Source organism: Lissotriton vulgaris, chromosome 8, assembly GCF_964263255.1.
Source record: "Lissotriton vulgaris chromosome 8, aLisVul1.2, whole genome shotgun sequence".
Lineage (NCBI taxonomy): Eukaryota > Metazoa > Chordata > Amphibia > Caudata > Salamandridae > Lissotriton > Lissotriton vulgaris.
Window position 1 is genome coordinate 718,763,068 of NC_141696.1, and position 27,073 is coordinate 718,790,140.

General features: G+C 46.2%; 1 protein-coding gene across 1 annotated transcript in view; it reads left to right on the forward strand.

Annotated features, from left to right (window-relative positions):
- Positions 1-27,073, forward strand: part of LOC147697921 (cullin-4A) — a 625,511-nt gene that overhangs the window by 183,512 nt on the left and 414,926 nt on the right. Inside the window, exon 6 of the mRNA XM_086934608.1 lies at positions 18,530-18,692. Coding sequence (XP_086790734.1) covers positions 18,530-18,692 — 163 coding nt within the window. The remainder of the gene's footprint in view (positions 1-18,529; positions 18,693-27,073) is intronic.

The following is a 27,073-nucleotide window of genomic DNA, read 5'->3' on the forward strand; positions in this document are numbered from 1 at the left end:
GTTTGGGCCAGCGGAGTCGTTAAGCTCTGCACTATGGACAAGATCTCTTTAGAGTTGTTACTGGCAGAGTCGATGCGAGCAACAAAGAATTGCCCCTTCGCCAATACAATGGCTTCGTAATATGTTTTTTGCATGGCTCTAATCCTTTGTATAGCTATAGGACACAGGACATGGGTCTCTAAGAGCAATAGGGAAGTTAGGACAGATCGGGTCCAATATATGGCCCGCCTGATGTGTGAGAAGGCTAACACGCTGGTTGAGTTGTGCCAGATGTAAAATATCCAGCAAGTCGATCACCTCCTTGGTATCTGGACGATCAAAATGGATATTAAGATCACCCAGAACCATATAGTGGGAGAATCTGACCGCCCTCAAGACAATGGCTTCCCCACAAGTCTATAAAAATAGTCCTGCCGGGCCCGGGGCCTATAGATCAGGGCGGCTCCCAAGGTAAAATGGATGAAAAACGGATCTTTTGACATCTGTTTTCTAAAGAGGCTCCTGCCTTTCAAGTCTGGCTTATCTACCTGGCCCCCTTTCTCTCCCTGGCTTCTCTAGGTGCAAATCTCCTCCCACCATATGGCTGTATTGTTTCAGCCCAATGCTTCTTCACACCTACTCAGAGAGCTGCTTGGCTCAGGTTCTCATAGGCTGACCAATTAGAAGAGACTGCTGCAGGGTTGTTCAGTGTAACTTTGGGATAGTCATTTCTAAAACTTTGATCCTGCAATAGTTGTGATTAACCCGAGCATGACAAGTTGTTGTATTTATTGTAACCATTATTTTGATACTTTGAATGATCTGTCCACCTAGCTCCAATCAAAAGGTAGGCTTTTTAAAGTTTAATAAAGCCTTCCCATGTTAGCCGATGGGGCTAGCAGCACTACAATAGGGAAACATAAATGTTGGCTGTTTTTCCTTACCAGTGCATATATATGTATATTTTATATTGTCTCTCCTTTTTTTTAGGATTTCACCCTATCCTTGGGGCGCCTAGGGCAGACCTTAGGGTTGATGTAAATGTAATAAAAATGTAGTTTTTGACCTTGGAAGTATTTTTAATTCCAGAGTCGAATTTGGACATGTTTTTTTTCTTTTAAACTGGCCAGGCTTTAAAATAACACCAGAGCAGTGCACCCCTGAGGGCATGGGCCCACTGGGGGTCTATAAACCTACATGTCCTAGCATATACTAGGATTTACAGGTAGGCTGTCTTTGCCAATTAAAATTTTACCAATTACCATATACCTGTAGAGGACAGAGCTCTGGCCTTTCAGAGTCAGTAAGCGCCTTCAACAGTCACAAATAAGGGGGTAATCAGGGCAAAAACAATGACTTTCCAACAGTTTGTGTGAGCCCCAGCAATAGGCGCTGGACATCCAGTTATGGATGATGTGCAGGCAGTGTTTGATGTGTTGCATGGCTGAGGCTTTTAAGTAGAGTTGTACATCATTGGCATGTTGGTGAATCTTGTTGCTGTTATCTGTGAGTAGAACAAGTTGCTCTATTTAGAGGTTGAGGATAACTGGGTACAGTATGAAATCCTGGGCCACTTCGTAGGTGATAGGAATCTTTTGAGACCTGGAGGCGCCCATGTGAAGTAACTGATATTGCTTGGAAAGCTAGGAGGAGTACCATGAAGGGCATTGCTGGTAAATCCCATTTGAGAGTTTAGTGTGTGTAATGAAGGTGGCATGGTTGACTATGTTGAAGGCAAATGAGATGTCCAGCAATATCAAGAGGCAGGAGTCTTTATCATCTGTGGTCGGAAGGGCCTTGTGTCTGATTTCTAGGGTATTGTTGTCTGTGCTGAAGCGTGATCTAAATTCTATGTCAAGACCGGAGGCGAGGGTTATGCTAGTCTTTCTTCACTTTATTGAATAGCAGCCATTTAAAGTCAACAGTAAAAAACTACTATACCCATGGAACATTGGGAATAACCACAAAGTTTAAACAATATTGTGTCCATGGATAGAGTGTCCAATCCATCTACCCCCATCATGGGGCTCCAGTCTCTTCATAGTCCTCTGTCCGTCTCCATTCCTCTTCTTTCTTTGCTGCTCAAAGCCAGATAAGTGTGTTTTTTCTTTACCTCTCTGTGTGTACTTTTCTAGAGGGTTCTATTGCATCTAATAGCACGTTTTGTATGCCCTTGCTGTTTTCTTTGTATGCTAATGTGAGCTAATTGCTTCGTTTGCCTCATGCGTTGCTGGTAGTGAAGGCTTTAACGTTTTCTGTGGCACCATGTGCGGATAAGCATATGGAGTGGCCCTAACGCTTATTTCACAGTTTTTTCTCGTCAAGCTTTTTCCTGTGGTAAATACTCGTAGCATCACCCCCTACTCGGATAGACCTGACCCCGGCTGTGGGAGCGCATGCGCTCCCTCATGGACGCATACCTCGGTGCTGGGCTCGGCGTTGCACTCCTCCGGCCACCAGAGGACCCCAGTGTGCATCTTCAACTCGCGGTGCACGAGGTTTGAATTCCAGCTTCAGAGCCGCAGCTCCTCGGGAAACCTTGTGCGCCTGCCTGTTAGGCCCGCTTTACTCGGGTCTGCAATTACTGTCATTAGATAGCGTTTTATGAGTTTTACGCCCCAGGGGTCTGCATTTTAGGCCTTCATACAGGCCGTTTGGAGTCAGTAGTGCAGGCTCTACTTGACCTGCAGGGACCTTCCTCAGGCAGGCTGCCCTCTAAATATTCGCACCAGGGCTGCAGGGTCCCGGGCTTCCAGCCCATCTAATTGCGAGCCTTGCCCGCCCAAAGTAGAGGCTGACACCCAGCCACCCATAGTTTGACGTCACCCGTCGCCCATACTACATGACTTACCAGCCACTTCTACTCCTAGTGAACCCCACACTGACCCAACAGCCACCACCTGCCAAGCGTGCATGCAACTCTGGGGTGGACACCGATGCGTTTGATCACCTCAAGCAAGCGTTTCTTGCCAGTACTTCCCCACCAGTGCCCCCCACTGACCCAAGGGATGGCGATCACTGTGCTGCCGATGATGATCCTGGCCCCTCCCGCCCCACACCCAGCCGGGATGACCGGGGCCTTTGCGCCAATATGCTCAACTCAAATGACATCCACCATCCGAGGTCCTCGGACTGGGCACCCTCCAAAAAGGTTGCCCAGTACGTGGCGAGTCATATCCGCCGCCCTCTGGAACTGACTGCCTGCAACTGCCTTCATGCAGAGTGCCCACACCGATCTCTGGAGGGCAAGGTGGCCTCAATTCCTGACATTGATCCCCGTATGGCCACATTCCTACAGAAGTTCGCCAAGGATCCAAAAAAGGGGATCGACAGGTCGTGGCGCTTGCCAATACAAGCTCTTGGACACTTTAGGGCCACTCACGAAGATCCTTGATATGGCGGAGAAGGCGAAGTCATCGGGATCTCTCATCTCTCCTGCACACCTGTCCTCCTGGGCACAGCATGCAGTGGTCTTCTTAGGCAACGCCAACTGCGCCCTGTCTAGGAAGCATCCCAGGTCCCTACTCATTAAGGTAAACCCCAAGCTTGGGGACCTGGCAGATTCATCAGAGACGGGCCTGGTTGCGCAGGGTGGCCTCTTCGGGGAGCCCTTTATCAAGGAACCGGGGAGGTTTGTTAACACCTTCACATCCCTGGACAAGGCTCAGTCCTCGATAAAGGAGGTGTTTCACCCTCAGGTATTTCTGCGGGGCCAGACGAGGAAGGGGCAGCTCGTCCAGCTGTCCTAACCAACACAGCGGACAAGGCTCCAACCAAGGCCAGTATCAAGATCAGGCCCGATTTGGGAGTTACTACCCAACCAGGTAAAGACGCGTCAAGAACACAGGTGGCAGAGGCTGTGGCGCCTCCAAGTCTTCCGGTGAGTGTTCTCCCTTCTTCTCTTATAAAGGTGGGGGGCCGTCTGGTGCCTTTTTTGCCAGGCTTGGACTTCCATCACAGGGGATGCCTGGGTCCGGCAAACTGTTGAGGGATTCCGCATAGAATTTCTTCGGGGAACCCTCACAACCCGTTCCTCCGCGGCCTCTCTACTTCTCGTCAGCAGACGCCGCCTTAGTCGACCAGGAGGTCCAGTCTCTGCTGGACAAGGGAGCGATTGCAGAAACTCTGCCCCACCAGAGCGATTGTCAGCAACCTCTTCCTGCTGGACAAGACGGATGGGGGTCAGCGGTCGGTTATCAACCTCTGTGAGTTAAACGAGTGGCTGGTCTATTGCCACTTCAAGATGGAGGGGATCCACCTCCTTTGAGATATCCTCAGACCTCACGACTGGATGCTTACCTCGCGATTCCTATTTTCCTTCTGCACCGGAGGTTCCTACAATTTCTCTGGAGGAACAGAATGTACAAATTCGCCACTCTCCCGTTCTGCCTCTCCTCAGCGCCTTGGTGCTTCACCAAGATACTCGGGCGGTAGTAGAACGCCTTTGGGCGTCGGGAATGAGGCTCATTGTGTATCTGGACGACATCCTGCTTATCGCCCAGTGCCCCAGGGCGCGATCTGGCCAACTTCAGACCGCGGTCGACCTTCTCCAGAGTTTGGGGTTTGTAGTCAGTGAGACCAAATCCACCCTGGTTCCCGACCGGAAGGTAATTTTTCTGGGTTTCTTTTTTTTGTTGTTGTTGAAAACCTTTATTTTGTAAAAAGAAAGTACAGTTACAGACCTACAACCACGGAGGCTGATCAGTTGCACACAACACCAGTAGCACAGTAATACACAGCTCATCAGCCGACAACCCGAGGGCCCGGCAGCGAAAAGTCACGATATAGTGGTAAGCATTGGCAACAAGAGGATAAGTGAAAGGTTTTACATTTTAAGTTTTTCATAAATAAATAACAAAAACTGAACACAAAAAAGAATCGAGGCGGTACCATGCAATGTAATGACTGTCTCATACGGCAGGGGGAGACAAATGATGGATATGCAATACTATGAAAGAGGAGAGATCCTGAAGAGGGGGGGCGCTGAGAGCAAAACGATACATCACATACAACGGGAAGCTAAGAATCTGAAACGCACAGTCAAGGGAAGTGAGGAATATCAGGAGCTTCAATGAAAGGGGGAGTGCAGATTTCTCCACGGTACGAATTCCATTGACCCCAGATCCTACCCCATTTCTTGGGCCTACCACGGGAGACATACACAATTTTTTCTCTAAACATGGACCAGTCCATGTTTTCTTTCCAAGTTGAGACTAATGGTGCCCTCTGAGATCCCCACAATTGGGCTATGTCTCGTTTCGCGACCATGTTGCCCAGTGTGACCCATTGAGTCTGAGCAGCAGTGCAGTCATTCGGCTCCCAAATATTCAATAGGCAGCCTCAGGCAATAACTCAGCACCCGTCACTTCACCCATCACCGCATGCACTCTATTCCAGAAAACCACCACTTCCGGACATTCCCATATTATGTGAAGGAAGGTAGCCAGCATACCACAACCACGCCCACACAGCTCATCCACAGAATAACCCATATGTATCATCCGTGGACCCGTGACATAGACACGGTGCAGAATCTTCAGTTGCACCAGTCTGAGACGAGCCGGAATCGCGACCTCTTTAGGGGAGGATATCGCAGCCTGCCAGTCTTCATCATCCAATTCCAGCCCATCGCCAGTCCAGGCACCCCGAAGTTGTACAAGAAGGTCCGAGCGGTCGTTAATAAGTTTTTTATAAATAAGAGAGATAGTGCTGTCAGGGACGTACCCGTCTAGCACTCTATCCTCCAGGGGGGGAAGACTCCGGGATCGTAGTTCCAGCTGGGAAAACCGATTCGAGTGCGTGTCGGACTTGGAGATATCGGAAATATTCCCTGTCACTCTGTTTATATTCCCGCTTGAGTTCATCAAAGGTCTTAACTCTGTCCTTGGCCCAGAGGTCGCCCACTTTACTGATTCCAATAAGGTCCCATCTATCAAATCCCTTCGACGTCCATAGACCACCCAGTTTCTCCGCAGCATATAAGGGGGTCGCTTTAGTAAGCTTGTCCGTCCATCCCGTAGCCGTGGTTGCACTACCCCATATTCGCACCGCGACCCCAGTGGGGCCCGTCAGGTTCTTCCTGGCGGCTCTAGAGTAGAGCGCTCTAATATAGTCGCCCCCGGGCAGCTGCCACCTATCCATCTCGAATGCGGGATTCGGAACAGGACCGTACATGGCATGGTTAACAGCACTCAGTTGGGACGCCCAGTAGTAGCGTTTAATATCAGGCAATGCAATACCACCGTCGTACCAGGGCAAAGTCAATTTTGCCAATGCAATGCGCGGTCGCCCACCCCACACCAGCTTCCTCTGTAGGCCCTCGATTTCGCGGAAATAGCTGGCCGGCACCAAATCAAGTGTGTTTTGGATGGCATACAAGAATCGGGGGAGAGACATCATCTTGAACAGGGCCGCTCTTCCCAAGGGGGACAGAGGCAAGCCACACCACGCCGCAACATCCGACCTAAGCCGGGAAAGCGGAGGTAACAAATTCCGCTCATAGCGGACTGTGGGGTCCAATGAAATGCAGATCCCCAAATTCTTAAAGCCGACTCTAGAAACGGGTATCGGGCAAACGCGGGGTAGGGAGGGTAAGTCTCCCGTGAGCGGATAGATACAAGACATGGCCCAGTTAATAACTAAACCAGAGTTCTTCCCAAAGGAACTTAAGACGTCAAATAGGACACCCAGTGATTTACGGGGCGAGGTAAGGTACAACAATATGTCGTCGGCGTATAGCGATATACAATCCTCTAAGTCGGGGGACCATCGGATGCCCTTAAGCGAAGGTTCCCAGCGGAGCCATGCGGCCAGGGGTTCAAGGGCAAGCGCGAAAAGGAGTGGCGACAAAGGGCATCCCTGTCTCGTGCCGCGTCCGAGAGCACAGGGTTCCGAGGCCCTGCCGTTGACAACCACCTGAGCCAGTGGTTGCTCATACAGAAGCCTGATCCACCCGATGAACTTAGGGCCAAAACCAAACTTAGCAAGGACTGCCCACAGATATGGCCACTCCACCGTATCAAAGGCCATCGAGGCATCCAGTGAAACCAAGATGGCCGACTCCTCAAGAGACCCCGCCCTTGCTAAGATGCCATGAAGACGGCGAAGATTGAGCGCGGTATTGCGATGGGGGATAAAGCCGGATTGGTCCGGGTGGACCAAGCCACTGATCACCGTAATCAGCCGGTTTGCCAAGAGCTTTGCCAGGTTTTTGGGTTCCACATTCAAAAGCGAAATCGGCCGATACAATGAACAGTGTTCACGGGGCTTGCCATCTTTATGGATGACCACAATGGACGCCAGTCTCTGATCCCGGGGAAGAGAACCGAGATCTCGCGATACCGAGAATATCCGACGAAGATGTGGTGCCAATTTGTCAGGGCACAGCTTGTACAATTCAACTGGTATACCATTCGGACCTGAGGCCTTCCCAGAACGAAGTGAGCGGATAGCCAGCGCTACTTCATCGGTGGAAAATTCCGCCTCCATAAGCTCCTTGTCCGATTCCGACAAGCTAGGCAGCGCGATATCCCGAAGCAACAAGTGCGAGTCCTCTTCCGGCCTATCCGAGACCGGCCCATAAACCGTCTGAAAATGCTGGGCAAAGACCTCGACTATCTCAACCGGGTCCACCACTCGCGTACCATCCACAACAGGCACCACCCGATTCAATCTATCCCTTTTGTCCAGCCAAGCAATCAACTTTCCCGCTTTATCACCAACATCATACAAACGCCCCTGCTGCTCACGATTCATTGCCTTGGCCGCGTCAGTCACCAGAGCCCTATATTCAGACTGTTTAAGGGCCAAATAGTGTAGTTTCTCAGGTGTGGCCCCAGACTCCATCTGTTCCTCCAACTCAGTGATTTCATTCTCCAGGCCCACCACTTCCGCATTTTTGCGCTTCCTCTCGCTAGCAATTAAGGATAGTGTTTGACCACGGATCACAGTTTCATAAGCCTCCCACAAGGAGACGGGAGGACACTGATCCCTCATTCTCAGCAAAGTAGTAATCCATACACTTAACCACCTCCGTTCTAATCTTGGGATTACGAAGGTGCCAGGGGTTGATCGGGGCGATCCGGCCCCCGGCACCCAATTGTATATCAATAGTAAGCCAAAGTGGAGAGTGGTCAGAGATACCCCTAGCCAAATGCCTTATTTCCCTTACAGAGACCATCTGCACCGCTGGTACGAGGATATAATCAAGTCTCGAGAGACTCCCATGAGCTCCCGAGTAGAAAGTATACTGGCGCTGTCCAGGGTGCAGTTGCCTCCAACAATCAACTAGACCTAACGTGTCCAAGAGACTCTCTAGCCATAGATGCGACGCGGGTAGGAGTCTGGGGGGGCTACGGTCTTCATCCCCACTGACTACTGAATTAAAATCGCCACCCACAATCAACATGCCATCAGGAAACCCCAGGATCACCCTGCCCAAATCAGTAAATGTGGTGGACTGTAGGGGCGGAACATATGCGGACAAAATTGAGATAGTCTTCCCCTCCCACCGACCCGTAATAGCCGCATAGCGGCCTCTATCGTCCAGCACCGTGTCGTCTATCTCTAGGGGGAGGGAATTCCTGACCAGGACTCCCGCCCCTCTCGACCCAGTGGTAAATCCGGAATGGGCCACCAAACAGTAGCCCTGTCTATTCAGTGCATGGCACGTATTTCCTACTAAATGTGTCTCCTGGAGTAAAACTATATCTGGGGAGCATCGCTTCAAATATTGCAAAACTATCCCCCGTTTTATCCTATCGCCAAGACCATTAATGTTCCAGCTCAGCACCCTCAGCCCCTACCCCCCATCCCAGTAATGAACACTCTGCCTCCCCCGCCACGAAACAGGCACATAAGATAAAATCTGGAACAAAGCGCAGCCTCGATACAAACAAAAAGGAAAAGACACCCCCAATGAACCCCTCAAAACACCCCCCCCCCACCCTGCACCCCTGCGGTAGACCAGAAAGCCCACCCCAACTTGCAGTGTGCCTGTCGCCCCATTAAACTAACCTACAAGAAGAGTGAAAAATGTCCCCAGAGGAGGAAAAGTCCAGATTCCCCCCCACCCCCGGGTATCCACACTGTCGAAACATAACAGACACAGAGCCACTGCCATAAGTCCATAAAATTGGCTCGCCGGCGCACACTCACTACTCCTGTTCTTCCAAGCCGCCTTCGGCACCTCTCGAACTCTCTGGGCTGGTACGGTGTGCCGGCAAAGTGTCCAGCCAGTCACTGGCCACCTCGGGCGGTCAAAAAAGCGCACGTTCTTCATATTCAATCCTCAGGCGGGCCGGAAAAAGCAGAGCGTACTTCAGTCCCATGTCTCTGAGTCGCCTCTTCACCCCCGTAAAACCCATACGTTGTTTCTGTACCGCCTGCGTGAAGTCCGGATAAAAACTGACCGACGCATTCTCAAACTTAGTGGGACCATTGGTACGTGAAGCTTGCAGGGCAGCGTCCCTGTCCCGGAAATTAAAAATCCTGGCTATTATAGGCCTCGGAGCGGCCCCCAGCTTGGGCTTTCCACCGGGGACTCTATGAGCATGCTCCACCGTGAAAAAGTTACTGAGGCCCTTTGGTACCAGATGTTTTAAAACAAGGTCTTCCACCAGAAGGTTTGTAGACACGTCCGCGGAGTTCTCCGGAACACCTACGATGCGGACGTTGTTGCGCCTGGCCCGGCTCTCGAAATCATCCAGCCGGCGGGCAAACAAGTCATTGGAAGTCCGGAGATTGCGAACTTCGGCCTGGAGATCCGAGACATCCGTGGTCAGGCTCGCAGTCTTGATGTCCAGGGACTTGACCCGCTCATTGGTTTTCCCCAAGTCCGTTCTAATAAGATTGACTTCGATCGCCACCGTGTCAATCTTAGCTGCAAGGGTGTCATACTGCTGACCCATAGTTGTTCTAACACTTGCGATGGCGCCCATAACATCTTTCAATGTCGGCTCTTTAATTGTAGGAGGACCATCGCCAGTCTCCTCTAGGACCTTGCTCGCTCCGCCTGGGGATCCTTTAGGGCGAGTAAAGCGATCTATGGTCTGGGACTGGGTAACCCCTCCTCGGTATGAGCCCCTGGTGGCCCGTTTCTCGGCGTCCGCCTTGCCCGCCATGATGGGCGACGAGCTCCGACTGAACCGTTGAGATCTGGTCAGAATGGTCCCCTTCACGGCAAGCCTGTAGAGGCGAGAGGGCAAGAATCAAAAGCAAGCGTAGGACTGGCAGCAGAATCAGGTCAGCCGTGCAAATCGGCCGCAAATCGCAGTCAACAATGACCAAGAGCGAAACCGAAAGTACCACAGGGGCAGTGGACGTGTCACACCAGCCGTTGTTGTTCAATTGCCACCTGGGTACCTCGGGGACTCAAGCCCGTGGATGGTCTACGATATAGGCGGCAAATTTCAAGGCGCAGTAAGTCCGGTTCCCGGCGGCCAAATCGATTTTTGAAAAAAGGTTTTTGTATCAGCAGGGCATCAGCAAAAGGTACCCGTCGTCCAAATCAGGATGCGTTGCAGGATGGATGCGGGAGGCGGAAAGGGTCTCGGGAGCCCTCTGCTCATGCGTCCATCTTGGAAACGTGCGAAGCTCCTCCCCCTTTTTCTGGGTTTCTTGATCAACTCTGTAGAGTCTTCGCTCAGCCTCCCTTCCCGGAAGTTGACAAAGATCCGCCACAAGATTCGGAGAGCTCTCACTCAAACGCAGATCTCACTCAGACAGCTGGCCCGCTTAGTCGTACTCCTCTCAGCCTCGATCCAGGCTATTTTTCCAGGACCCAGGACCGTATCACTACCGTGCCCTCCCGTGCATCAAAGCCACGCACCTGCACAGATGCCTCTCCTACTCGCAGAAAGTGACCCTCTCTGTGGAGGCCAGGGAAGAACTCCAGTGGTGGCTCACCAATATGGAGGCTTGGAACAGAAGAGCAATTTTCGGTTCAGTGCCAGATATTGTTCTAGAGTCGGATGCCACCAGATCAGGCTGGGGTGCGAGATGTGGAGAGTTCACCACAAGAGGTGTGTGGTTTCCACTAGAACAACGATCCGGTGTTGGTCCAAGGACTTGATCCGGTCCTGCGTCCTTCTCAAGATGGACAACAGTTCGGCGGTCCGGTATATCAACCATCTCGGGGGCACAAGGTTGATAGCCCTCTCGGACCTAGCGGCAAACTTCAGGCAATATTGCACAGCGGAATATCTCCCCGGGCAGGAGAATCAAGTGGCGGACTTCCAATCACGCCATTTTCACGACGTGAGTCTCTGTAAGTTGCACGCGGGAGTGTTGGCGGATCTCTAACGAGTATGGGACCCCTTTTCAGTGGACCTTTTTGCTTCACGCTTGGATCACCAGCTTCCCCGGTTCTTCAGCTGAAGCCGGATCCCCTTGTGGAGAAAACTGATGCTTTTCTCCAGGATTCGCAAGAGAAATCAGGGTACGCCTTTGCCCCGTTCGCCATGATAACAAGAGCTTTGGCCCAAGTTCGAAGCCAAGGAGTGAACATGGTGATAATCACCCTGATTTCGAGGTCGCAAGTCTGGTTTCCAGTTCTTCTGACACTTTCTTAGTATTCTCCAATCGCTCTCCCCCGCTTTCCAGCTCTCCTCCTCAATTCAGACAAGGATTCCCACCCGCTCATCGTGCAAGGCTTACTAGCCCTGATAGAGTGGCGGTTTACAGGAGATGATGAGCTGTCCCAGGCCTTTCGGCCGCAGCTGAGAAATTTATGTTCAAGGCCTGGGCTGACAGTACCGTCAAGCTCTACTGCTCCACCTGAAGAAGGTGGTATCGGTGTGTGCAATGGGGTCTCAATCCCGTGGCAGTAGATGTGACATCTATCCTGAATTTTCTGTTCGCCTTAGCGGAGGAAGGACTGGCTTATAGAACTATTAATACCTTCCGTGCTGCTATTTCAGCGGGCCACACCATGGTGGACGGGTCCCCGGTGGGGGAACACCCAATAGTCTGTCACCTCTCTTTACCTCCGGAGCCCAGGTATTCAGCACTCTGGGATGTTAACCAGGTCTTGCAACTGTTCCTATCCTGACAACCGAATAGGTTCCTTTCTAGGAAGGAACTCTCGGCGAAGCTAGCCATGCTCCTTTGCCTGATCTCTTGCAGACGGGTCCTGCACGTCTCCGGTAGGATCTTCTAACCTTCGGGGGTTACTTTTACAATCCATAAGCGCACTAAGTGTGAGACGATGTCATTTTCATATCCCGCTTTTCCAGATTCCCCAAAGCTATGTGTGGTCTCTTGCCTCAAAGCCTATGAGAATTGTTGGAGGAATTCCGCCCTTCAGGTGAGCGTCAACTGCTCATTGCTATCAAGAAACCTCATAAAGCTGACTCTTCCCCCACTATCGCCCGCTGGGTGAGATGGGTGATGCAGGAAGCCGGCATAAACGTACGTGCCTTCGGAGCACATTCTAGCAGAGGGGGGATGGCCTCTAAAGCCTTTACCCTGGGAGCTCGTCTGGTAGACATTCTGAATGCAGCAGACTGGTCTTCAGACTTTAAACGGTTTTGCTTCAAACGATGATTGAATTGGCTCACTTGGTGGGGTGAGTAAGCTTTAAACGAACATAATACTCGCCTCCGGTCCTGACATACAATGAAAAACTGCCTAGCTATTGTAACAGAAAGTTTAAATTCGGTTAAGGTCTTGGAGGTGAGGATTATGCCACTCAGGGTACAACTTCTTTGTGACTTTCCCACCCTCGTAATGGGGTAAGTAAATTCTTTAATTCTCTTATGCTCACACCGATTGTGCATAATTTTACTTGAAGGTGTTTTCTGGGGATTTTCCCCCTACAGGGCTAACCCTTAGGCATGGCTGTCGCCTAAACTATGTTGTTTGCTTTCAGCAGGAGATTCCAATAAGCAGGATTTGTGAAGGGTCCATGCTGGCTGATCTTGAGAGACAAAAGAGGGGGAATGGATGCTGACAGAGGACTGTGAAGAGACTGAAGCCCCATGATTGGTGTGGATGGATTGGACACTCTATCCTTGTACACTCTATTGCAGGGGTCTCCAAACCGGTCCTGGAGGGCCGGATCCATGCCAGACTTTTTGGATATCCCCATTGAGATACATGTAGTAATTTAAAAAATCTGGCATGGATCCAGCCCTCCAGGACCGGTTTGGAGATCCCTGCTCTATTGTTTAGACTTTGTGGTTATTCCCAATGTTCCATGGGAATAGTAGTTTTTTACTGTTGACTATAAATGGCTGCTATTCAATAAAGTGAAGAAAGAATAGCATAATCCTTGCCTCCGAGTCCTTTATAGAATTGAAACTTTCCGTTAGGTAGGACATTTTTCATTCTGACTGCTTGCTGTGTAGGAGATGCTTAGAAATAATATGATCCTGGAGTTTACTATAGACTGCTTTTTCAATGATGTTGCAGATAAAGGGTAGGCAAATTATGGGCCAGTAGTTGACAAGGACTTAAGGTTCCTGGTTCAAACAATATTCTAAACTTGTAATAATCAAAGTCTTCAGGGATACCCATCACAAACCTATGAGCCCTGTCTTAGAGATTTACAAAACACAGGTGAGAAGTGCGATACTGTATGGTTCTGAGATGTGGGGCCACTCAAATACTGGAAAAAGTCTAAAATGTCCCTCTGGCATATATCTAATGGACAGCTGATCTAGTCCAGAAGAATCTATGCATCCAAGATCAAAATTGAGAGAAACCCTAATCTTTGGGTCAAACTAACAACCACAAACACCGTGAACTTACTCATATGTAGGCAAAATGACAATAAAGTACATGAATCAATAATGATGGCAATTAATAAACACAAATTGACAGAACACAAGGTGTGCAAGTGAAAAAAGACGTCTTCGCAAAATTGTAGTTTAAAAAAATATATAAAACATATATACGTTTATTCTGCTTCATGCAGTTATTCGTATTCAATAATAGTTACATACATACATACCAATAATACATCATAATATTCATCAAAGACATTTTTTTTAAAAAGGTTTACACATTCATGTTTAAAAATTGTTCAAGAGAACAAATGTCGACGCAGCGTTTCGGTGTTGATAATAAGCACCTTCTTCAGGACTGTTTCTCTATAAAGAGACACACAATTACCGTACAGAAACATGACAATTTAAAATTATACAGTGCATACCTAAACTTAAATGATCTGTCCAACTAATAGTTCATTACTACAATCATTTGTATATCACTTATTCTAGAAACAAACCATTAACTAGTTACTTTACACAGTTCAGATTTAATTTGTACCCCTATATTTTCAGTTCACGTTGTGGTTCTATGTGGTTCCATAATATGCAGTTTCAGAGATTCTGAGTTTTGTTGTATGCAGAGACTAAGTAACATACAGTTGCTACGTCTCTTACTTTAAGTTTAAGGGCTCTGGGTTCACTCAGAGTCACTTGACAGTGTTGCGTCCTCATGTGGCGTTCAGACACTACTCAAATACACGAACCAGTAATTCTGCGTGGTACTATAAATTCAATTTCTAAATAGGTAATATTAAAGGCAAGCGTTAATACTGCTTAGAGCCCATTGTCTCAATTCAAAAATTGCTCATTATTGTAAAAAGTTAACCTCAATACCTGTATTAGTTTTCGGATGCAGTTTACCCTGTCTGTGAGGAGCCACCGATCTTAATGCAGGTGCCGGATATCTGAGGAGAACACATACATAATCCTCAGTTCTCTATTGACCTTTCACTTGTCCATTTAAAAAAATATATAATGGGAGCAACTACCCACCTATTTCCTGTCACAACTGGAATCGCTGTAGCCGGGCCTGTAATGCTGTATTCCTCGGCACTAATAAACTCAGGGTTGACCTCAGGTTTATAGGCGATGTGTAAAATAAAAGGTTTTATTATTTACTAATTTTACTTTTATGATCTAGCGAGATTTGCATTAAGTGGAACGAAACTCCCTTTGTATATATCTAACCTTGCTATCAATTATAGAAATTTTGAGCAAGCAACTATGGTCTGTTTTAATCAGACTAATCCATGCTCTCGCCATTACTGCCGTTGATAAGTGCTTTTAGAGATCGATATTACAACTTATAGCTCCGTTGTAATGGCAGTATTAGGCACGTGTTGATTGGTTTCTTAAAGTAACCATGAGCCAATTATTTACCGTTTCATTCCTTCATTGTACAGTTAATATATTATATAGAAGCGTGCGTTAGTGCCTAATACTGCCATTACAACAGAGCTATAAGTTGTAATATCGATCTCTAAAAGCACTTATCAACGGCAGTAATGGCGAGAGCATTGATTAGTCTGATTAAAACAGACCATAGTTGCTTGCTCAAAATTTCTATAATTGATAGCAAGGTTAGATATATACAAAGGTAGTTTCGTTGCACTTTATGCAAATCTAGCTAGATCATAAAAGTAAAATTAGTAAATAATAAAACCTTTTATTCTACAGATCGCCTATAAACCTGAGGTCAACCCTGAGTTTATTAGTGCCGAGGAATACAGCATTACAGGCCCGGCTACAGCGATTCCAGTTGTGACAGGAAATAGGTGGGTAGTTGCTCCCATTATATATATTTTTTTAAATGGACAAGTGACAGGTCAATAGAGAACTGAGGATTATGTATGTGTTCTCCTCAGATATCCGGCACCTGCATTAAGATCGGTGGCTCCTCCCAGACAGGGTATACTGCATACGAAAACTAATACAGGTATTGAGGTTACCTTTTTACAATAATGAGCAATTTTTGAATTGAGACAATGGGCTCTAAGCAATATTAACGCTTGCCTTTAATATTACCTATTTAAAAATTGAATTTATAGTACCACGCAGAATTACTGGTTCGGGTATTTGAGTAGTGTCTGAACGCCACATGAGGACGCGACACTGTCAAGTGACTCGGAGTGAACCCAGAGCCCTTAAACTTAAGGTAAGAGACGTAGCAACTTTGTTACTTAGTCTCTGCATAGAACAAAACTCAGAATCTCTGAAACTGCATATTATGGAACCACATAGAACCACAACGTGAACTGAAAATATAGGGGTACAAATTAAATCTGAACTGTGTAAAGTAACTAGTTAATTGTTTGTTTCTAGAATAAGTGATATACAAATGATTGTAGTAATGCACTAATGGGCAGAACATTTAAGTTCAGGTATGCACTGTATAATTTTAAATTGTCATGTTTCTGTATGGTAAGTGTGTGTCTCTTTATAGAGAAACAGTCCTGAAGAAGGTGCTTATTATCAACACCGAAACGCTGCGTCGACATTTGTTCTCTTGAACAATTTTTAAACATGAATGTGTAAACCTTTTTTAAAAAAAAAATCTTTGATGAATATTATGATGTATTAATTGTTATGTATGTATGTAATTATTATTGAATACGAATAACTGCATGAAGCAGAATAAACATATATATGTTTTATATATATTTTTAAACTACAATTTTGTGAAGACGTCTTTTTTCACTTGCACACCTTGTGTTCTGTCAATTTGTGTTTATTAATTGCCATCATTATTGATTCATGTACTTTATTGTCATTTTGCCTACATATGAGTAAGTTCACGGTGTTTGTGGTTGTTAGTTTGACCCAAAGATTAGGGTTTCTCTCAATTTCGATCTTGGATGCATAGATTCTTCTGGACTAGATCAGCTGTCCATTGGATATATGCCATAGGGACATTTTAGACTTTTTCCAGTATCTCTTCCCCTGGTCCCACTATCGCTACCTAAGGGGACCTCCTGCTTTTTCTCTGGGCCACTCAAATATAAATCCAATGCTGATCACCGAAAATAAATTTCTCAGACAGATAGTAGGACTCCCGATGAGTACCCCTCTGTTCCCCCTTCGCATGGACCTAGGAGTAAGACCAATCACCCAGGTTGTAGGATGTAGGCCACTTCTTTTTTGGCGAAGGATATGGGCCACCCCTGAACTTGCTGTATATAGAAGTGAGCTTGAGGAGATACTTAGGATTTCGGGGAATAGTATGTAAGTTTCCATGGCTTAAGTATATTAAAAACTGGTTGACTGCTCTAGGATTGTATGATTTGTGGGAGAATCCCAGATTAGCCTGTGTAACTATTACTAGGAAGGTCTTGATAAAGAGGTACTGGGATGTTCAAATGGACAAATTGTATCTCAATCCCAGGGCTGGTTCCAGGCTATCTATATTCCTAGATGTGAAATGTACATATATGCTGGAGTCTGTGCTTGACGTTATTTATCCAACCCTGGCCAGGAAACTTTATTTACAATTTCGCCATGGCTGTCTCTCAACCCATGCACCAGTCAGTGGGTACCCGGATGGGTCCTGGGCTGCCCTGCTTGTCCAGCCAAGGAAGAGACTGACTTGCAGGTGCTCTTTTTTGCCGAGGATATGGCAAATTACGTCAGAAAGAACTCATTAACCTGTGTAAGAACTTGGGCTCTGGTCACTGCAAGGAAGTCTACAGACTTTAAAACGAATACGGACTTGCACGTTGTATTTGCGGTTTCCAGGTTTTGGTGTCGTATGTGATGGCCAAGGACAAACATTTTAAAAATTGAATGATTTTTAAACTATTTATTGTTACTTCTGTAAATAATGAAATTTTTAGGTTTTAACGTTTTAAAATATCTGGAAAAATGTTTTATTCTTGCTGCCTCTTTTATGGCTTATGTCGAAATAAATAATATTTGACTGACAAAATAATCAGTTAAACAGCACTATAAAAAGGAGCAACTCAGTCGAATTACTGTGTTTCTCTAAGCTTTTCAGTTTGCAGTTGTTCTGATCCCAATCACTGAAAACAAGCTGATTCACAGAGACACAAAGTGACAGTTAAAACATAGGGCAACAGTATTCTTCAAGTTAAATGAAAGTGTCTTGGAGTTTAGGTTAAGTGAGTAGTGAAAAAATAGATTCCTCATGTCTTCTTTTACTGATCTCTAAAACCAGTTTTAACTCCTTACATTTCAGTACATTGTCAAATAAAACTACACAACTTTTACATCTACCCAGGCAAATATTTTCCTCTTCCTGAAAAAATTCAGCAGTGTATCTGAGACAGACCAACTCTAGCCACGCTTGTTAACCCCTTCCATGCTCGGCCGTTTCCGCCGCTGTGCCGTAAACAAAAGAACAGGGCGGGGCCGTGACGAACCCCAGCCGTCATCAGCACACGAGCGCCGCAGAGCGTGACGGCTGGGGTTCGTCACCAGCATGGAAGGGGTTAAGGAACATTGTGGCATTTTCTGTTGTCTTTCATGGATTGGTCATCAAAGAAAACAATGCTCAAATGCTGTTTACTCATTATTTTAAATATAACAATTATATTGCAAAGTACATGCAAACCACATCAAGAGTTTTAGGGGTAGATACAAAGTAACTTTGTCATTAATAAGCCACATTTACAGGCCGGTTTCCGTTGCCTTGTGCTTTCAAATGTTACTGTTGATGAGTAAACATCATAGTTATTAAATGTGGAAGAAGCTGACTACAAAACTATTGATTAAAGCTATAAGGGATTTAGTAAACTAACAATATATTATTTTCACTACATATCCAGGGACATGGGTTTGGAGCTTTTTAGAAGTCATGTTATCAGTGACAAAATGGTGCAGAATAAAACCATTGATGGGATCCTCCTGCTTATTGAACAAGAACGCAGTGGTGAAACTGTCGACAGGAGCTTGTTGCGAAGTCTTCTCAGCATGCTGTCTGATTTGCAGGTAAGAAGAGAACATCTTAACAGTATACTTCTCATCCAGCTCATTTAGAATTGTTTTGGTGTATGTACAAAAGAGAAGTATTGTTATTCTACAATATTTCAAATGTACTTCATTGTGGTATGACAATGGGTTGTTTGTTCTTTTGCTGAGTAGTCGTGATGTAAAATTGCTCCTGCAACTGGAGCAGTTTGTTCTTTTATTGGAGACTGTGCAGGACATTAATTTTTAAACTTAGGGTGTCCGTATGTGTGATTCTTCTGATGCAACAAACTGTTGTTGTCTCTTATATCACTAAAAGTTTATATCTTTGAATTCACTTTTTTGCTATATTGATCTTTGTTTTATGTTGCCTAGACTGTGATCATGGAGAGGATGGATAGTTGGGGTAATTGCTTTTCAAAGATGCCAGTCTAGTTCTATCCTCTCATAACAAGTAGGTAGCTGAATAGAATTAAATAATTTGGAACGTGTGATTGATTCAAAGTGGGTGGCATATTCACAGGGCCCACATTTATCACCTTTGAAGAGGTGTGTAGTTAATGCCACCTCCCCATATAACAATATATTGTACACTCTAGCTTCAATGATCTATAACGTATGACTGACTCTCCCCAATAAGCAAAAAATATTTCTACATTTAGAAAATGTCTTCGACTTACTGTGTGCGTGACCCATCCAACAACAAATTGTGCTTGTCCATTGGCCAAAATTATGATGCATGCCACTTATCCCTCGTAAAAACAAATTATATCAGCTTCTAGCTGGTTAGGATATTCCCCAAGAGATCTCTTTAGAACCAGTCCCATATCAATCAATCAGGGCAATTGTAAGTGCGCTCGGTCAGTTGAAGAGCCAGGTATTGAGTGTCTTGCCGAGGATGTTCAGGGAGGGGGCTCGTCTGATACCGATCGGGAGCTCGTTCCAGGTTTTTGCCGCAATGTAGGAGAATTATTAATCCAAAACAAAATGCCAATACTGCCAAGTGATTTCAATACACTTATTTTACACCATGCATATGGACAAGACTGTATGCAGGAAGGAATTTATCTCTTCAGACTAAATCAATTCAAATCTGCATTTTATTTGCACAATTCATCATTTTTGTTATTTTTTCAAAATATTTTTTCTTTTCAAGGATACTTTTTGAAGCACATTACAAATAAACAATACAAAAGATAATCATGTCACAACTCACCTATACATTGCAATCATACTGTGAACTCATTCAAACTCCTAACACTCTAAAAGGCAAAAAACACTTTTTGTACAATTATAAACAATATATGGGAGAGAAATCATAGATATACAATTTAATATGAATCACTTTGATCTACAGATTTGTTCAATTCTCTTATGGTTTCCACGAGAGAAACGTGATATCAAAGGGTCTATGCGTTTCAAACTCCTGGTTTTAGGAGTTCTCGTCAGGACCAATAGCTGCGAATGACAAAAACAGGGGGGACCTGTTTGTGCGTACACCTACATGGGTTCAACACCCACATCTCTGCCTCTTACCTCTCTAAGTGTAGCAAGATGTGCCTCATATATTCCACATTAGTCACGGAGCGGGACCACCTGTGTAGCAATTAAATACGTTTACTGAAGTAGCTTACTAATGACACCGTTTCATTACATTCATGCTCAACCTCATACTTACTTAAAGCAAGGTGTTGTTTGTCCTTGGTTCTATAATGGGAAAAGGACAAGGATTCCGTCAATGGTTGAAATTTTAAACTGGGGCTGGAAATTCCCATGTATAGCTCGGCGTTTCTTACCAGGTAGTTCGATGGTGTCGCCGAAAAAGTTGGCTTTAAATCGATCAAATCGATGATCACAGGGCGTCTGTGGGGGCCAAGAGCGGAAAAGTCTTAGTGCGCGTGGTGGACATGAATAATTACGTCCTTTAAATACTCTACGAGTTTCAACTACCTTATCGGCATAGCCTTACCGGTAAATGTAACGCTGGGCGCCGGCATCTGTGTCTGTTCGAGCGCGGAATCCAGTCGCGTCTAAGGGGTCAAAACGGGAGCGATTTAGTGGATGTTTACGCAAATTCAGCGGCTTCAAGTGTTTTCAATTCAGGTTAGGGCTCGTACCTTCAAGTCACTGGGTGCTCCGGTCGGGTCCCGTCCTCCGATCTGGTGGTTGAGACGCCCGATGGTCTATTTACTTCCTGGTTTCGGCGTCACGTGATTTAGTCAAGTATTTTGGTCGCCATATTTGAGTGGTTGGATTCTCACATGTCGTCGCTTAACTTTTTGTGTATGCTAGTATATTAGCTTGGAATCTCCATGGGATTTTCGTGGTTCTTATTATTAAGTTGTATTTAAACGACTAAACGTGTCAAGTTGTGCATTCAGATCGGTGGTGTCTCCGTTGGGGGGCATCTTATGGTGGGGGACCTTTCCCTCAATTATGAACTCTTCCTCAAGTATGACATCAGTATTAATGTTTTCTTATAGTTTGAACATCTCAGAAATTTCATTTAGCTCATTGGTAGCCGTATTAAATCTGACAATCATTGAGGCTTCTTTTTTAGACAATTTCATGTCTAGATCTCCTCCTCTAGGATCTTGTTCAACCTTAATTAGCACAGTCCATCGGACATCTTTGTCATCATGATTTTTTAGTTGCCAGTGACTGACCAGTGGAGCGTTGGGTACCTTCCGTTTTATCCTGGATTTATGTTGTTGGATACGAGAGCGTACCTCCTGATTGGTTTTCCCAATATATAGGAGGTTACATGGGCATTTGATCCCATAGATTACAGATTTTGTTTTGCAATGTAGGAGAAGGCTCTTCAACCTGTTCTGGCTTTGCGTATTTGTGAGGGCAAGGGCGAGGTTTGCAGATCAGAGGTGTCTCTTGGGTACGTGGAAGGAGATTCAACGGGGATCCAGTGGAGGTTACACAGGTGTTGGGTGATGTGTTCAAGTCGAGAGATGCAGAGGAAGAGTCTTGCTGCGGTATTTTGTATGGTCTGGAGTTTGTGCAGCAGCGACTTGTTCATCCCAGCGTAGAGGGCGTTTCGTGGTCTAGTCTTCTTGTTATGAGTGCGTGGTTGACTGTTTTCCTTGATTTGGGGGGATCTATTTGAAGGTCTTTTGGAGGATGCAGAGGGTGTTGAAACAGCTGGAGGCGACGGCGTTGATCTGTCTGGCCATGGAGAGGGAGGAGTCTAGTACGATGCCGAGGTTTCGGGGTGGTCTGTGGGGGTGAGAGGTCTGCCGAGGACAGTGGGTCACCAGGTGTTGTCCCATGTGGAGGGGGAGGGTCCGAGGACGAGCACCTCTGTCTTCTCTGAGTTGAGCTTCAGGCAACTGCTGCTCATTCAGTATGCGACGTTCTTCATTCCGTCCATATAATGTTGTGGGTGAGACAGAGGGAGCTTCTTCCAGGTGCTGCTCTGAATCCATGTTTTATTTACAATATATCAGACATCAGAAAGATGATTTGGGAGGTTTTCAACCTCTGTGTGGGTTTGGTTCCCAAAAGAAGCTCTGCTAAATGCCTACCTTAGAAGCGTTTCCATTTCTAAAGATATTAGCATGCTGAAATCCATTAGGCAACTTATAAGTTTTTAAAATAGGCTCCAAGAAATTACCTTAAAACTAAATTCGGAGATTTAGTTAGCCTAGGATCCTAGCTGAGATTAAAGCCTCTGTAGATGCTTTCCTGGATATAGTAACTATGGAGTTAAAATTCATGGAGGCCAAAATTAGAGCCAAGAAGAAAAGTAAAAGGTAGGAACCAGAACACATCTTAGCACAGCTTATCAGCAACTTCCAATTGGCTTATAATGTTAGCTTTTGTATAGCAGAGGATCTGATCGTATTATATGATGCCATCCTTAACTAATTTGTTAAATTGTACACTGGAATACAGACTCTTAGACTTTCGGGAATGGCCTGTTGTGGGGCCCTAGAAGTCCTGTACTGGGCAAAGTTGAAACCCGTAGTATCAGGAACTACTGCCCGACGTGGGGAACCGGAGCGAGGGTAGGCATACCAGCAAGTTGCCGCCACCTAACTGAGTGGAGCAACTTTGTGCTCCTTGTCACCCCTGTAGAGCTGTAGTTCCTGATACTACGGGTTTCAACTTTGCCCAGTACAGGACTACTAGGGCCCCACAACAGGCCATTCCCCAAGGTCTAGGAGCCTGTTTTTTAGTCGTGCACTATATTTCACTTAGATCCTGAAGAAGTGCCAACTGATTCCTTTGAAACAACTAGGCACAAAACATGTCGACCCCACCTTAGAGACTGCCTGTTAGGAACATTACATTCCTACAGGGCGTCCAGTTTATTTTATTTAGGCAGGTTCTACCTTCACCATTAAACTTATTGAGATTAGGATTGACCCTGATCTATTTTAGATCACCTTACACGTGCACATTACCACACACTGCCCCCATACCCGCACTCACCAAACGGCTGCTCCAAAAAAGATCTCCGACAGAGCCCCAGAAATGGTGAGCCCGTCGAGCATTGCAGCGCCGGCCCGAAGAGGAGCAAGTCCCAATGATGAAGCATGACAACTCTCGGGGTGTGTGACGGCAACATGACAAAAGCTTTGTCTTTTCCCCTTCCATCAACCCCGTAGGAACTGCACTCCCTGTGTTGAATATGCACAAGGATATTGCCACAGGGTGGCACTCAGAAGGCATTCATGGCTTCGCTTAACCTCTCTTAAGCCTGAAGCACAATAACGTATCCTGAATCTGCATTTTTCAGGAACGTCCCTTTTCGGGTCTCATACAGATCAGGAGATGGCCCGAATGAAAGCGGAGATGGAGACACTAAAAGGCTGTTGATCTCGAAAAACCCAAAGACCAATGTAAATCTTTCCGCCCTTTTTCACCCAGATACTCGGCACAAAGGTTTCAAACCCCTCGCTGGTATCAGGGCCGACAAACCAGTACACAACAGTCGTACCAATGATTCCAAGATTTCCAAAAGCGATTACCAAGAGGAAGGTCAGGACAGCAACCTGCGCAAGGAAACAAGGGACCTTCAGGTTCCAAACCCTGAATCCTGTCTTCCCCCTCTTCCGTTACCCACTCCGGTAGGGGAAAACATTCAACATTTCTTGGCAGAGTGGCAAAACATAACACAAGACAATTGGATTCTGAATATTGTTTGCAGTGGATACTCTCTACGTTTCATCAGCCCTCCACCATCAATACCTCCAACACAGTCAAGATTCCAACTGTGCCAATTACAAATGAAAGCCAACGTTCTCTTACGAAAACAAGCAATAGAACCTGTTCCTCCTTTACAACGAGGAAAAGGGCTATATTCAAGATTCTTGTCAGAAAGAAAGACAAGGACGAGTTCAGACCCATTCTCGATTTAGGAAAAACGAACAAGTGGATTCAGAGAGAGATTCCGAATGCTAGCTTTACACCAGATCTACCCTCACCTACATCGAGGGGATTGGTTATGCGCAATAGACCTGCAAGACACAAACTTCCACATTCCTATCATAAGGAAGCATCGCAAGTTCCTGAGGTTTACAGTGGGGAACAACCACTATCAATAATGTGTACTCCCATTTAGCCTGAAGTTAGCGCCCAGGACCTTCTTCAAGTGCATGGCGTTGATTGCTGCCCATCTGAGGAAGCACAAAGTGTTAGTCTACCATACCTAGACGACTGGCTGATCAAGGCATCCACCTGTCAGGAGGCTCAACTACACTTCAATTGGACCTCTGACCTTCTCCTTCGCTTGGGTGTTCACATCAATCAAATGAAGTCCATCTCAACTCCTGTACAGTGCCTACAATATCTGGGAGCATCCATTGATACTTGCAAAGCAATCGTGTATCATTCAGTGGAAAGATGCTTATCGATCCTTCAGAAGGCTCAGGCTCTCATTACAAAGTCTTTCCCAACTGTAAGGAAAGTCTCTTCTCTTCTAGGCTCCATGGCTTCTTGTATCTTCCTCACACCGAATGCACGTCTCCACTTGAGACCCCTGCAAGAATGTCCGGAGGACGAATGGGACCAGCGAAGAGGAGATGAGGCTCGAGAGCCAGACCATTATCTCGGGAAACCCAGATCATCTGGAAGTGGCTCTTAGCCAGAAATCTGACCTTAACAGCATCTCACCTCCCAGGTGTTCAAAATGCTCAGACTGACGCTCTAAGCAGACTCCTTCAGGAAAATCACAAGTGGGTCTTAACCGACGACGTGGTGCGAGATATATTCAAAAGATGGGTTACTCCAGAGGTTGATTTGTTCGACACCTCAGAAAAGAACAAATGCCAAAACTCCGCAGTTTATGTATATAGCAGATCTGACCCGAGCCCCGGCATTGGAGCGCATTGGAGCGCTTTACATGAGCACCGGCTACATTACACATGCACATCAGTACTATGGGTACAGAGTCGCCTTATAACACGTGACTTTTTCATCCTTGTGTGTTCCATGCAGTGAGTATATGTCCATTCTATCTGAGACCCTGTGACTTTCACTGAGTACTCACTACCGGAGTCCAGTCTGAGCACGTGGAAACCAAGTCATTGGTTAGTTGATCTCCCTGGTAAATAACACCCTGACCTGAAGTCTTTAATCCCGGCTAAGTAACGGCTCTCCCTATATGCGTGGGATCCTAGGCAAAACCGTTGTGTCTTTTTGTGCCTCTTGGGTTCCTCCAGCTGTAAAAACAAATTGACTTAGTGCCTAACATTCAGCGCTATACAGACCAGAATGATATTGCAGAGCTCTCCGTTAAGCCTGGAAACATCCATTTCGTGATCTGACTTGGCCTGAACGGAAGTTGCCCAGCGTTAAAAATAGAGGCTGGGGGAGGGGGTGTGTGGTTCAACCAGTCTCTCCACTCATGCCAGTGTCTGTGCCCATACGTGCGTGTGACTGTGCATCTGAGTGTGCACATATGTGTGTGCAGCTGCACTAGTCTATCCATATGTGTGCCTGTGAGTGCGTGCCTACGCCGAGCCTCTAAGTCTGAAGTCTAATGCAGATTTCGGGGAGCCCCGTGATGATTACACCCTCGCCCCCGCCCCTCCGGAACCCTTTAACTATTAGGCAGCGCCTGAAAGGCTGAGCTGCCAAGCATTCACCAACACTTCCTCTAATGATCACTTTTACCCGCCAGGCCCTGCTGGGTTGTGAGAGCACATGCTGTGGGAGAGCAATACCCCCCCCCCCCCCCCCCCCCCCCCCCCACCGCCCCCACACACACACATTAGTCATTTTTGACCCGTTCTTAATTTGTTGGCATTGGAGTTTTTTTTGCGCCAACTACACCACAAAAATAAGGAGGCACACATTCCCTGCAGCCGTCACAGCTCGCACAAAACATTTGGAGATGGGCCATTCCACAAAAGATATATCTGCTTGCAGAACACCTTCCAGGAGTTCACAATCAGATAGCCGATCTGTTAAGTGGACAGACACAACAGATTCACGAATGGAAACTACATCTGCAAGTTCTTCAACCATTCCTCCACAAATGGGGTCATCCAGACATAGCCCTGTTTGCCACACACGAAAACGCAAAATGCCCAACCTTCGCCGCCAGGTTTCCACACCCGTTGTCCAAGGCAATATGATATGGATGAACTGGTCAGGCACATTTGCGTACGCTTTTCCGCCAATCCCACTAATACCACTAGTGGTACGCAAGCTCAGACAACAGTCTCTCAAAATGATCCTGGTAGCTTTCACATGGGCACGCCAACCGTGGTTCATCACACTGCTAGAACTTTCTCTAGTTCTACACCAAAAACTGTCTCTGACACCATCCATGCTAACGCAGAACCATGGAGACATCAGGCATCCAGATCCAAGTCAACTGAATCTGGCTATCTGGCTCCTGAAGTCTTAGAGTTTGGTTACCTTAACCTGCCACCAGACTGTATGAATATCATTAAAGAAGCCAGAAGACCTACTACTAGAGCTTGCTATGCTGCTAAATGGAAAAGATTTGCCATTTACTGCACTAATAATCAAATTGATCCGTTGGATGCTTCCATCCAAAATATTATCTGTTACCTTCTCCAGTTACAAAGATGCAATCTAGCATATTCATCTATACGATTACATCTTGCAGCCATTGCGGTATACCTTCAAAACAGACAACATATGTTGTTGTTTAGAGTACCAGCAATAATAGCTTTTATGGAGGGATTAAAAAAAAATATTCCTCCTAGGTTACCACTTTCTCCAGTGTGGAACCTAGACATTGTTCTTACCAGGCTCATGGGACCCCCTTTTGAACCTTTACAGAAATGTGAACTGCAATTTCTAACATGGAAAACAGCTTTCCTCATTGCTATTACCTCTCTTAGATGAGTTAGTGAGATTTAAGCTTTCACTATACAAGAACCATTCTTACAATTACACTCTAACAAGGTGGT